At 39.3% G+C, this 12,832-nt stretch overlaps 1 protein-coding gene across 6 annotated transcripts in view; it reads left to right on the top strand.

Annotated features, from left to right (window-relative positions):
- Positions 1-12,832, top strand: part of DGKI (diacylglycerol kinase iota) — a 214,458-nt gene that overhangs the window by 174,313 nt on the left and 27,313 nt on the right. For all 6 annotated transcript variants that reach the window (XM_052668696.1, XM_052668695.1, XM_052668698.1 and 3 more), the window contains one exon: positions 6,129-6,154. In XM_052668696.1, coding sequence (XP_052524656.1) covers positions 6,129-6,154 — 26 coding nt within the window. The remainder of the gene's footprint in view (positions 1-6,128; positions 6,155-12,832) is intronic.

Raw genomic sequence — 12,832 nt, 5'->3', positions numbered from 1 at the left:
TTCATTCAGTGTGTGGTGACATACTGGAACACGTTGCCCAGAGAGAATCACAGAATCACCCGGGTTGGAAGGGACCTCAAGGATCATGTAGTTCCAACCCCCCTGCCCAGCAGGGCCACCAAACATACACATTCAGATCAGGTTGCCCAGGACCTCGTCCAACCTGGCCTTGAACACATCCAAGGACGGGGCATCCACAACCTCCCTGGGCAGCCCGTTCCAGGGCCTAACTATACTCTCCTTGTGAAGAACTTCCCCCTAACATCCAACCTAAATCTTCCCTCCTTCAACTTGGATCCATTTCCCCTAGTCCTGCTATTGTCAGCCCTTCTGAAGAGTTTACTCCCCTGCTGGGTGTAGGTTCCCTTCAGGTATTGATAGGCTGCAATGAGGTCACCCCGCAGCCTTCTCTTCTCCAGGCTGAATAAGCCCAACTCCCTCAGCCTGTCCTCATAGGGGAGGTGCTCCAGCCCCCTGATCATCTTAGTCGCCCTCCTCTGGACCCTTTCCAAGATCTCTATGTCTTTCTTGTACTGAGAGAGGTTGTGAATACCCCATCCCTGGAGACGTGCAAGGCCAGAAGGTCTGGTAGTTGGTGACTGCCCAAAGCAGGGGCAAAAACTAGGTTATCTTTGAGGTCCTTTTCAACCCAGGCCATTCTATGATTCTGTTATATGATTCTATGATTGTTGTAAGGGCATGCTGTTGATTGACATTCAACTTGTAGGCAACTGACAACCAACACTTTGTTCTGAAATGATGGTTGGACCCCAGTCTGTCCCATTGAATGAGTTTTCTTTTCTCCAGGTTTAGAACTTTCCGTTTGCCTTTGTTTAACTTGCTAACTTGTTTCTCCTGCCTACATGGGTCATTTGGAATTGGGCATGTGTAGGTTGAAAGTGGAAGGCTGGAGCTCTCAGTAATTTCTAGACTTGTATTTTCTGTCAAGTGCCATGGCAGAAAACAGTGGCAGCTAGGCTGAATGTTACATTTAACTTTTATTGGGCTTCTCCAAGTAAGAGTTGCTGAGAGGGCAGGAAAACTAGTTCTGCTTTTCTGCCACGAAGATACAAGTCACATTCTGCAGCTGCAGGGAATTTGCCAGTCCCAGAGGTTTTGATGCAGTTCGCTGAATGAGGAATTTCCTCACCTTTAAAAAAAAAAAAAAAAATTAATGTGCTAAGAATTACCTTTCATTGCAATCAGAGAATATGTGAATAAATCCCTACAGGAACACTGTTTTCAATTCTGAGGAGATGAACACACAAAACGAGGAGAAGCAGATTTAATCTAAAAGCTCTTTCTCTCCATTGCTCACAGGCAGGTACATGAATGAGAAAGTTTGCAAAAATACATTGCTTGAGCTGGGAAAAAGACAAACGGTCATGAAACCCAGCAAAATTGATGCGTGTGGATTGTTATTTGGCCTTTAAATTCTAAATGGCTGTTTTTAAATAGGCCTAGTGCAGATGGTTTCTGCTACAGCTTTATTGATTAAAATAGCAACTTCACATCAGCTCCGGGTTTGTTTCTCCAGAGACTTTTGTCTTCATGAATTATGTACCTATTTACTGAAATTTTGTTAGAATTTGTCTGCTGGAGGTTGCCTGTGTTTTTCTGGATTTTGGAAGCCTTTGTTGACCAGGCACTAAATTGTGACAGCCCCCTGACCTACCTTGCTTACAAATGAATATTTCTTCCTCCACCCCTCCAGTACCGAATAAATCTAGTGCTTGCATACTAAGGAATGCACTGGGAAACAACTCCTAGTATTTGGCTGTTTGGGGAAGGCTTTCATGATACAGAAAACTGTCTTGTCTGCACCAGAGATTAGACCTTTGCCAGCAATATATCTAAACACTGAAAGAGTGAGCAGAAAAATTTCAGTGAGCTTTGGATCAGTCTCTGAACTCTGAGGCACAGTGCTGTTATAGGAGGACTATGTCTCCTGCCTTCAGTACCATGAGTCTTCCCATTTCTTGGAAGCATCTCATGAATGTATGATTAGGGCCTTTTTTCATTATCAGGCTTTTCTGCACATAAGCTAAGTTGCTGGAATATATTTGTGTACCTTGTGTAAGGACAAAGTATAGTGCTTTGCTTTTGTAAGTCACAGTAGACCAGGCAACATGCAGCTTCCACTGTAGACTGAGGCCTGCAGGTGCTAATATCTCTTCTCAGTAGAACTTCATGCTCTACAACAGGAGAACAACACTGCAGGACATGTAGCATAAGGAGGGATATGAACAGCATGAGAAGTTGGCAACATGCTTTCTTCCTCGTTCTTTCTGATCCTCTTCCCTGTTGTTGTAGTAAGATTTGTATTCTCTTCAATTAATAAGTACAGCAAAAACTCTTCATAAAGCACCTGCAAACTCAGGACAGAGAAATCAGATTGATACTTTTTGGTGAAAACATTTGAAATTGGGTTTCCCTTTCACTTTTATGTATGGGAAAGAGCAATGCTGATAGAAAAACATAAGAATTCTGAAAATGTAGCCAGTCATAGACATATGGACCTCTTTACTCTCTTCTGGGGAAGGGCTGGTAGTGGTAATGATGAACCTACAAGTTAGTTTTGGCAGCACTGTTAATTTTCCAGCAGGAGAAGAGCATAAAGTAACTGTTGTAGATGTCAAAAAAATAAGCAGTTCCATTCTGAAGTGTCTAAGATCAGGATATTGCAGTGCCAGATCCTTTTCCTGAAGGTTGAACTAAATGGAAGTCTCTTCTTGATTTAATTTGCAAAGTGTATTGACCCAGGTGGGGATACAGATCTTGACAGCATGTTAGTTCTTCTGAAATACCTCTGATTTGTCTCTACTTTTTATAAGGCACGGAAGTTGTGAACGATGGCTTGCCTCTTTGTGGCTCTAAAGCACATAGCTAGAATCATTCTCAGAGGGCAGCTGATAGGAGCTAGTTAGACACTTCCTATGTGGATGTTAGCAGCTTGGAATCCACTGTTCTCAGGGTACCCATTTGGTGACCATTGCTGCCACAGTATATCCCTCACACTTCTTAAAAAACTGAAAAAAAGATGTGTGACCAGAAATATGAGCATCCACCAGATTTTTTTGTTGTCAGGTAAGTCCCTTGTGGCTGTGGAGAGAGTGGATGTGGTTTAAAGTAGGTCATTATGCTTTCTTTTTTTTTCATTTCCTTCCTCCCTCTCATAAGAATGGTGTAGACCAAACAATGCATAAAGTGCCCAACACTAACAAAGTGGACTTTAAATGAAGTCAGCAGTTCTTCATTTCCTTTCACAATAGTTACAAGCAAGACTCCTGTTGGAGTAGTTAGGACAGTGCTTGAATGGTTTGGGAAATTCCATCCTCTGCTTAAATGCATGGCCTGAAATTATACAAAATTGTTGAAAGTCCTTTCCTCTGTCAAAATACTCTTTCTGTGAGTAGTGGAATAAAGGAAGTCTAATTCATTGTCTTTAGTCCTTTGGTATCTCAAATTGTGGAAGCTCTTGCTGAGGTTTTCCTATTACTGAGATATTTAGAACCTTTCTTTGTGTCTTCACAGCTACCTTGGAAATTTTGACCTCCTGCTATTGCCTTTCCTTATGAAAGCAGTGATCGGGTCTCTACCTCCTCTGTTAATACTGCGGGAAATCAGCCAACAGGCTCAAACTTTATTAGTGTGAGGCAGAAATATGCATACGTAATCACAGTATCTTGTGTACGTAAACCTTATTTTCTCAAGATACCAGCCTATGCAGCCTCAAAAGATGCCTGATGAACCCTGACAAATGAAAACACTAGTAGCAACAGTAGTTCCTGTTAGATTTCTCACTGTTTAACCACTAAGTTCAAAGCATGCAAAAAAGGAGCATGGGATTCGTACTTTGCAAAGTACATACTAATTTGGGGTGCATTAAATGTACACAAACCTATTTTTCATCGCACACTTCAGTGTTTTAATTGAGAAGGTGGTGGTGGTGGTGTGATGGCATCTCTTGTTGATTTTTTTAAGGAGCTACTAACATCTGCTTTACAAGGCATAACGAAGAGCTAAATTATGGGATAAGCCAAATGTTTATTTTATTGTTTCAAATAAAAGTCTAAAAGGTGATGAAACTGTGCAATTAAGAAATGAAGCCAAGGAATAAATTCAGCTGTTACTGTGAGATACTTTATTAGAAATAGATGGAGTGCCAAGATACTTTAGCTGAGGACCCTGGTGTGATTCTTGCATGTAAAAATTATCTTTAAAAACCTAAATAATCACATCTTTTGATATGGCCATTTTTACATGGTATAACCTTTGCAGAAATGCTGTGCTGAGTTTTGACTTTCAGAAGGGCTTTTGGTGGGGACTGATGCTGATGAAAGTCGTGGAACAGTCCTAATGATGGCTACTAATCCTCTGAATTGCCTTAATTTTTACAGTATTTCCACAGACATAGACGAAGTTGAAGGACATAGCTGGTTTGGCTGACAGCAGAGCAGGATACACGCTAAGGATGTGCAGCAGCAATCAGAGAATTTAATGGCAATAGTGGATTAATTAATTCTGATCCATACAGATACATCGGCTTCTAGCACAGTCAGAATCTTAATTAGACAATCGCATTTTTCCTTTCACAGTGACCATTGCTCCAGCTGTGCTGTAACTGTTTTGTCTCTTTCTGTTTGAATGTCTCTCTTCTTAAAAATAAAGATTTGCATACCTCGTTAGGAAACCTCCCTTTTCTTTCCATCTTTCCTATTTGCTTCCATGTATTTGAGTATCTGTTTCTGATGTCCTATATAATCCTCAACCTTACTTTACAATCTTGTGATATGGAGTATCCTCAGTTCCTTTATTCCTTTAAATCCAGGATTCCTAGCCCTTTGCTTTCCCTCTAGCCCCTGCTGACTCCATTAAATATATGTATGTTCTTTCCCTCTTTGTTCCTGGTGTACTTTAACTTCCCTTCCTTCTCAGGCTGCTTTTCTAATGTCAACTTTGGTCTGTTTGCTGGCAATACAAACATTTAAAAATCTTTAGTAATTTGGCTTTTTTTGTATGTTGATGCAAAAATTAAATATGTATTGCAGTGGAAGTGAGAGTTGGTCCATTCACTACAGGAATAAACTCATTGTTAGCTGTGTGGGAAGGTTATACATGCAGTTGAAAATCATGGTCAGGGAGGTGATAAGGCAGTGTTCCAATCCACTGTGTGTCATCACCTGGGTCTCAATAAGCAAAGCACAGCCCAGATTTGGCTATACAATTAGCCTAGTTTTGCTGAGACAAGCTACTGCAGTAAAGACAAAAATGAAAGGCCAATACTTTACACTTCTTTATGTTCCTTTGCCATGGGTACTTGGCACCATGATGAGTGAGATCTTTAGCAATGGGAGCTGTGAATCCAATCCCTGGGATTCAGTGGGGACCTTCTGTTTATCAGCACAGAGTGGTCCCTCATGTTTTATAACCCCTTGCTCTTGGAGTTCTACCAGTGGTTTAAACCATTGGTAGGATGGCCTATAACATGTTGCTGCTGTTTTGTTGCTTTTCACTGTCCAGATACTGTTTTGTTTTGTTTTTTTTTAACCTTGATTTTTTTTTTTTTTTGTTCCATTTACGTTGCTTTTGTGAAAGTGCCATTATTATGAATTTGTTAATTCCAATTAATGTTTTATACTCTGCATCACACTGACTCATGATAAAAATGGCCTTAGTAGTTGTGAGTTCCTTCGAAGCTGCCCTTTCCTCCATTGCCTCTAGTCGTGAGGGTTCTTCCTGGCCCACACTTAACTACTGTCCATTTGATAATCTTTGGAGGATCAGGATCAAAATTAGCATGAGCTATTTCTGTCAGTAATGGTAGTAAAGTTCTTTGCCAAGTACCTATAGAAACTTGTGGAATGAGTGCTTAACAGTGAGATCACAGCCTTATGAATGTGGTTCCATATGGCCACTCATTTGCAGGACCTGCTGCTAGAGAAGGTCTCTGTGCTTTCCACTCCTTTTTTTTTTTTTTCTTAGCTACCTTACAATATCTCTTTTGAAATAAGCTCAAGAATAAAACTTTTCAATTCCTCCATATCTAATTTCCCATAGAGACTTTTGAAACTCGTTTGTGACCTTCTTATGGCACAGGTTGACTGAACTTTGTTGTTTTATTTCAGGTCACCGGTTTCTTCAGAAGATCAAGGTAAGATCTGCTTTATACATACAAATAGCATATTAAAAATTAGATTCAATGACTTGCTAGGAAGCTCTGTTTTAATACAGTTATGTTGGGGAAAAGTAACTTAATAAAATGAAAGTTTGATCTTACATGTTGTTCACATCTGGACATCAAGTGCTTGTTCATGTAGTTGGAGCTGTCAGAAGCTAAGGTTATGCTAAGGAATTTGTAAAATGCATCTTGCCCAAGCAAACTGGTAGTGGTTGCAATTTTTTCATGTAAATGTATGGATAACCTGTAGAAAGTTATGTGTGGATTTGAAGGGAAATATATGGTGTTAGTAATGATGAGCTCCTCTCTTATGGCTCATAGGACAGCAGCTTTGTAACAGAGGAGAATGGATTTATACTTTAAAGGCTTGAACCTAACTTACCTAGTTACCACAGAAATCAGTTTGGGAGCATGGTAAGAAATTTAGCACAGGCTGAAACTTCTACATGTAAAAATATTGCTTGAATAGCAAGAGTTGCAGGCTACGGTAATACACTTGCTCTGAAGTAACCTAAAGGATTCAGTCTTTTCCTGAGATTGCTGTGACTAGCTGGTTAATACTTTGATCAACTTGCATTCTTAGGTGTAAATAACTTTAGAAGACAATAAGTCCTGAAGTCCAGAAGCATAGTGCAAATCAGGAGGAAATAACACTGGCAGAGTTATGCAAGGAACAAGGGGGGAAAAGAGACTAAAACCGAGAGATGAAAATTCATCATGTAGCTCTGAATCTAGAATATTATTTTGGACCACAAAAAAAAAAAAAAAAAAAAGTGTTTTGACATCTAATTTATATGCATTTACAAAATCAGCAAAATTTCTGGACAATACAATGAGTCTTATGACTTATTTGAGAAAGATCCTGATGTGGAATAGTAAAGGCTTGCAAATGAAGATGTAAAAGAGGTGGGTCTGAGCCTGGGAAAGTGTGGAGCACTACACAAGTGAGCAATAAAAATACTAACTGGTGTTGATGGGACTCAAGAGGGGTTACAGGATATATGCTTGTTTGGCCTTTGGGGTGACTAGTTAGGTAGCAGCCTACATTGTCTTTGGCACCAGCCGAGATCTTTTTAATCCAGTATAGTGGCTGTCAAACATACCATCATTAATAAATTTTCTTCCATCTCCTCAACGTATGATTTCTAGACAAGGTTATAGAAATAGAAAAGAGGTTAAACCAAAGATCCATGCAGCCTGTCTAGCCCATTCTTCTTGTCTGATCGTAGTAGATGCCTGATAAATAAGAGCAGGAAGGTGACAGAAGCATACAGTTTGACTTTTGGTGTACCTACCCTATCCGCCTCTAGTGATTTGCAGCAGACTGACATCGTGAACCAAAGATTTCTTTCTCATTTAATAGCTTATCTGCTTTTTAGCATAACCACAGCTTTTTAATACAAAGTACCAGACACCTATGGCATGTTAATCAGTACTCTCCATTTCTCCACAGAAGAAATTTGAAAACATTATTGTTTTGTATACTCTTTCCAAATCTAGACTTAATGTGCTTTGGAGCGCATAAACTTGTTAATGATAGACTGCTTTTGCTTTATCATTTCCTTTGTATTTATGCCATGGCCTCATTTTTATCTATTAATAGAGCAACAGACTGTATAAAGTATTTCCTTGTATGTCTTTAAATTTCATTATTTCCTAATGTCATGATGTATTCCTTCGTTCCAATATTTTTATACTGTTCTATTCTTTCACAAAATCTTCCTGTTTTCCATCTACCATCTGCTGCCAGGGTCTGGCTTTTTAGGTTTGATAAACATCTCTGAATAGCCCCTTACTTCCCTCTCTTCACTTTCTCTTGTAAAAAAACTTCTGAAATACAAGGTGAAAGGCCTATGTTTGTTTGACAAATTGCTGATGGGGTAGTGCTATTTATTAGATTATTATTTTTTTGTTTTGTAAGGCAATAATGCTTTAAAGTGTTCAGAGGGTTAAGATCATGCTGTAATCCTACCTCATTGTCCATCCTTACCATCACTCTCTGTCCTTTCTTTCTGTAGCTCTTCCCTATTATTGGACAACTTTCTAGTGATGATTTTCTGATGGTGTTATGTGTTGGCCATTGCTGAGAAAAGACATTTCTACAGTCTTGTGCATTCACTTGCTATTTGGTTTTTGATCTTTTTTTTCTTCTTCTTTAATCTTTGGGATCCTTTCTTCTTTTTTTTTTCTTTTTCTCTTTTTTTTTTTTTTCCCTGACTTCTTCTGTGTGTTTCTTTCTTTTCCATTATTCTTACGACCCTTTTCAAATGTCTCTTTTCCCTTGTCCATGGTCTTCTCGCTGCATTGTTGAATAGGTTCTTGCATTGTGCTCTTCACTTTGGTTTCTCATTGTTCTTCTCCTCAGTGTGCAGCACCTGGCTCTAGTATTAGTTGCCAGAAGCAGCCATAGCACTCGTGGAGTAACAGAGTTGCCACCAGGATTAGCATCTAATGTGAGTGGCACTTCCATTAATCCCTGTCAGGACAATGCATTATGCTGAGCTGAAGAGAGGGTGAGTCTGAAGCACTGTCTGTCTGTGACTGGACATCTATTGAACAATTGTAACAGTGCACAATACTCCTTGTTATGGACACGTGTTAAAGGCACCTTTATCAGTTACTAAATGGAGCCATTTTAATAGCCTCAGAAAGAGAATCAGTACCACTAGAAATTCTTGAAGCTTTTGTCTATGCCTTTGGTACAAGGTACTTAAGACATGAGCATTTAGAGAATGAAATCCAATTTCTTTCTTTCTTCTTTTTTTCTTAAACAAAACACCAAAACATATGAAGACCAGGTAGAAAAACTAACTCCCAGTTTCCCTAATAGTCTGACCAAACATATCCAGCAAAGTGAAAATGAAAGCATGGTAATTTAGAGAAGGTTTTAGGGTAGAAACCCACGAGCAAGGCTTTTTGCCTTGTTTTCCTCTAGCAGACATGATTTTTGTTGCATCAGAACAATTTCTGGCAAGCTTTGCTATATTAAACTCAGTATCTTTTTGCTGCAGTAGATTCCAAACTCATGAGGGAGTAGGGCATAAGTGAGAAATGAGAAATTAGGACAAGAGGCAAATATCATCAAAAGAGAAATTTTGGAGAAGGTTGTTATTACAGTGTCATATTATTACTGTGTCATAATATGACACAGTGGGTAGAGGTGAAGAGTGATTTTCTGGTTGGAAAGACAAGTAGGGACACCTGAAGGTCTTTCAGATTCTGTCAGGGGCTGATTTTTTGATAGCCATCCAGTCTCAATACCTTATTCTTTAAAAGCATTTTTTTCCAGAGCCAGAAGTGCATTAGAAGTGAAAGGGTTTTAAATGATGACCATCAAACTAGCATCTGTTAGAAGACTTTTCCATAGGGATTACTTGGCATAGCATTCAGCAGGAAGCTTGGGGTGAGAAATACAATACTGTGTGTAGAGGCCCCTGTGGGTGAAGAGAGCCAGAAATGTTGTGGAGTCTCCTTCTATGGAGAAATTCAAAACAACTTGGATGCTTTAGTGTGGAACCTACTCTGGGGAATGTGCTTTATCAGAAGCTGGACTAGATGACCTCTGAAGGTCTCTTCCAACCACTACAATCCCGTGATTCTGTGATAAGGAAGGGAGTGACCAAGTGTATGCATGAAAGACAGTGCAGAATCCTATACAGAACAGTGCAGAAATTGTCCTATACAGACAGTGAAAATACAGAAAATTGTCCTATACAGACAGTGCAGATCCTATACAGAAAAATGCTTTGCCATCCAGTATTGACACCTGTCTTCTAGACAGTGTGCTGTGCATTAGTGTGCTCCAGTGTTGTCTGCCCTATTAAAGGGAAGAGGTCTGAACTTACGAAATGAGTGTGGGAGTCCCAGAAAACAGCACAAGAGCTGAGAACCCTGACTGGAAAATGGGGATTTCCTGTTGTCGATATTGACTTTGGGAACCTGGGCTTCACCCCATTGACCTTCTTTTTTGTTTCTTGCTCACTAATCACTGGTCTTGCTAGTCAGAGTCTGCAAATGAATAGTCTCTTCACAAGTGGGCTTTTAAAATGTATTTATTTATTTATTCTTAAAGTAGGCTTCTATTCGGAATAAAAGGATAACAACTCCAGAGTTGTTGCTGAATCTTTCAGTGCTGGTAGAGTCATTAAAAACAAAACAACAGAAACTTCTGTTTTGTAAACCAGATTCCTTCAAAGGGGAGTGATGGTGGTTTTGCACATCTCCAACTGAGGAGCTATATTGTTCAGGGTGATGTTGCTGCAATTTACCTTGCAACAAATTAAGATGTCTTGGAATGCTTTCACTGAACAAATCAAAGGCAGTGCTGTAGGGAGGAGGGGCTCCTGACTGCAGGTATTTATTTTGATTAATTAGCCACTTTGAGAAGAAAGCCATCCTGGATAGTGTTTTGAAAGTATGTCTGTGGCCAGCTGAACCAACAGTAGTGTGGGGATCTGATCAGAGTTTGTGTGTTCACATATCAGCATAGGGTGGTTTTGATTGAGAGCCATAATACCTATAGCAAGCGAAAGTGTTCTGTGAAAGCATTTCTGTAGGACTGAGGGAGGTCCATTCTCCAAAACCATTAGAAGGTACTTATATCCCATCTCCCATTATATCTAAATAGGCTGAGGGATCAGTAGGCAGCTGGGAAGAAAAGGTCTGGCAGATGTAGGTAGTAGGGAAAAACAGAAATTTCTTTCCAGCTTTTCACTGTCTTTATCTCTTTCTCCTTGGAAGGGCATAGGATCAGTGAAAGTGTTGCCTGGAGAACAGGGCATCAGTTTTCAAGCAGAAGACCTGGGTGACCTAACATTGCATTTCACTCCTGCTTTTTGTTTCTGATAACACAGTGATGCTCCTTATGGTCAGTTGACCAAAGGTAACTCATTGAAATAACAAAGGAAAGAAAATTCCCTCCAAACACTCAAGAATCTAGCCAGCAAATAAAAGCTTGAACTGACCTTCAGATTGTTTATTCCTACTGTGAAGACCTAACTTATAATATGAGTTACTTAGATGTTGCTGGACAAAGGCACTGCAGCTAGCCTTGCTGTGGCAAAGACCTGAAGGAATTGCAATAAGAGTATCTGTAATATTAATGGTCTGTCATGTTATGGGAGGGGGAGGAATGACACAATCCTCACTGTTCCTGTTTTTGGTGTTTTTTTTTTTTTTTTTTTTTTTTTTTTTTTTGCGACCCTTTTTTTGTTTTTAAATAAAAAAAGTAAATCATTTCTTAATTATTTCGCCTAGAACTCCCCTCCTGCCAAACTACTGCCACTCTGTTGATAAAATGTCTGCATTAGTCAGCCACAGTCTTCCCTGCCTTGTGTTCTTGCTTCATCAGAGACATTTTCTTCCACCACATCACTCCTGAAAATGACAGTAATTGTTCCCATCTTGGCTTAAAAATAAAAATGGTGGAAGGCAAAAGGAAATTAAAAAAAGGAATGATGTCTGCCAGATGGTATTTAGTTTATCTGCAACTGCTCTTTGGGTTTTTGGACCATTTACAAAGGAAGCCCTTTCGCCTTATGGTCATCCCTTCCCTTTGTAAAACTAGTTGAGACTGTCTTGCAGGAAATGTTTAGTATTAGGATTTGAATACTTCCACTCCTAACTATCAACTGCACTCTCAGCTCAGCACCAGTGCCACATAAACAATTCAGGGTGGACTCTAATTGGCATCAAATTACCTTTAAGCTAGTCTGACAGTGCAAATGGGGCCTTAAAGGCAGCTTGGGTGTAATTTACATCTGCTTGAAAGCCTCTTTATCCTTCCAGAGTTTTATGAAGGGACTTCTGTGTAAGTGAGAATTTGGCCTTTCTTTTCCTTTACTGTGTGTGGTTATTTTTACTTAAAAAACAAAACAAAACAAAAAACAAAAAACCCACTTTTTTTAAAACTTTTTTTCTTAATATTTTCTCTAAACAGTGATTTGAAACTGTGTTTTGTTTGAATCTGAAATTTAAAAAGATCTAAAAAAGATCTTTTTTTAAAAAAAGATTTTTTAAAAAAATCTAAAAAGAAAAGTTTTTTAATACAAAAACTACCTGAGCAAGGGGTGATTTTTGCATGATAAATTCCTTTGTTTTATTCCCAAATTAGGCAAACAGATGCAGTTAATACTGAATCAGTTCTTCCCTTTGGATTTGCACAGAATTAGGTAGTTTTGTAGCTAAAGGACAACCCAAACTGTTGAGAAGGACTTTTTACCTCTTTGAGCAATCCCAGAAATAGATATTATTGAAGTATGACTTGTTCAGAGGGCCAGCATGCTTCAAAAGTGCCTCTTAAACCACAGGAGACGGTTTGCTCATACACACGTTTTCCTGTACAGATGGATTAGCTGGAGATGCTTTGCGAAGGCCCTGTGCTGAACAGTCATCAGACTTTTGTGTCTGGCTGCTGTTCAGCTGATGTGCTTCTGAGCTTTTAGTTGTAGCAGATTGTCTGTTTTCTTGTTCTCTTAGGAATATTTTGAACTCTCAGGCTCTTTATCTGATTTTCTTTCATGGAAATAGTGCTTTGCAGCTCTGCTCTCATGAGCTACATCGACCACTGCTGAAGTCCTGAGATTCCCTAAGAAGTCTGAGCTTTTCCCAAAGCTGAAATCTTGTGGGGAAATGTTGTTTACCATCTGGTTC

Source organism: Tympanuchus pallidicinctus, unplaced genomic scaffold (assembly GCF_026119805.1).
Source record: "Tympanuchus pallidicinctus isolate F22 unplaced genomic scaffold, pur_lepc_1.0 scaffold8, whole genome shotgun sequence".
NCBI classification, from domain to species: Eukaryota; Metazoa; Chordata; class Aves; order Galliformes; family Phasianidae; genus Tympanuchus; species Tympanuchus pallidicinctus.
This window is presented reverse-complemented; position numbering and strand designations above follow the sequence as displayed.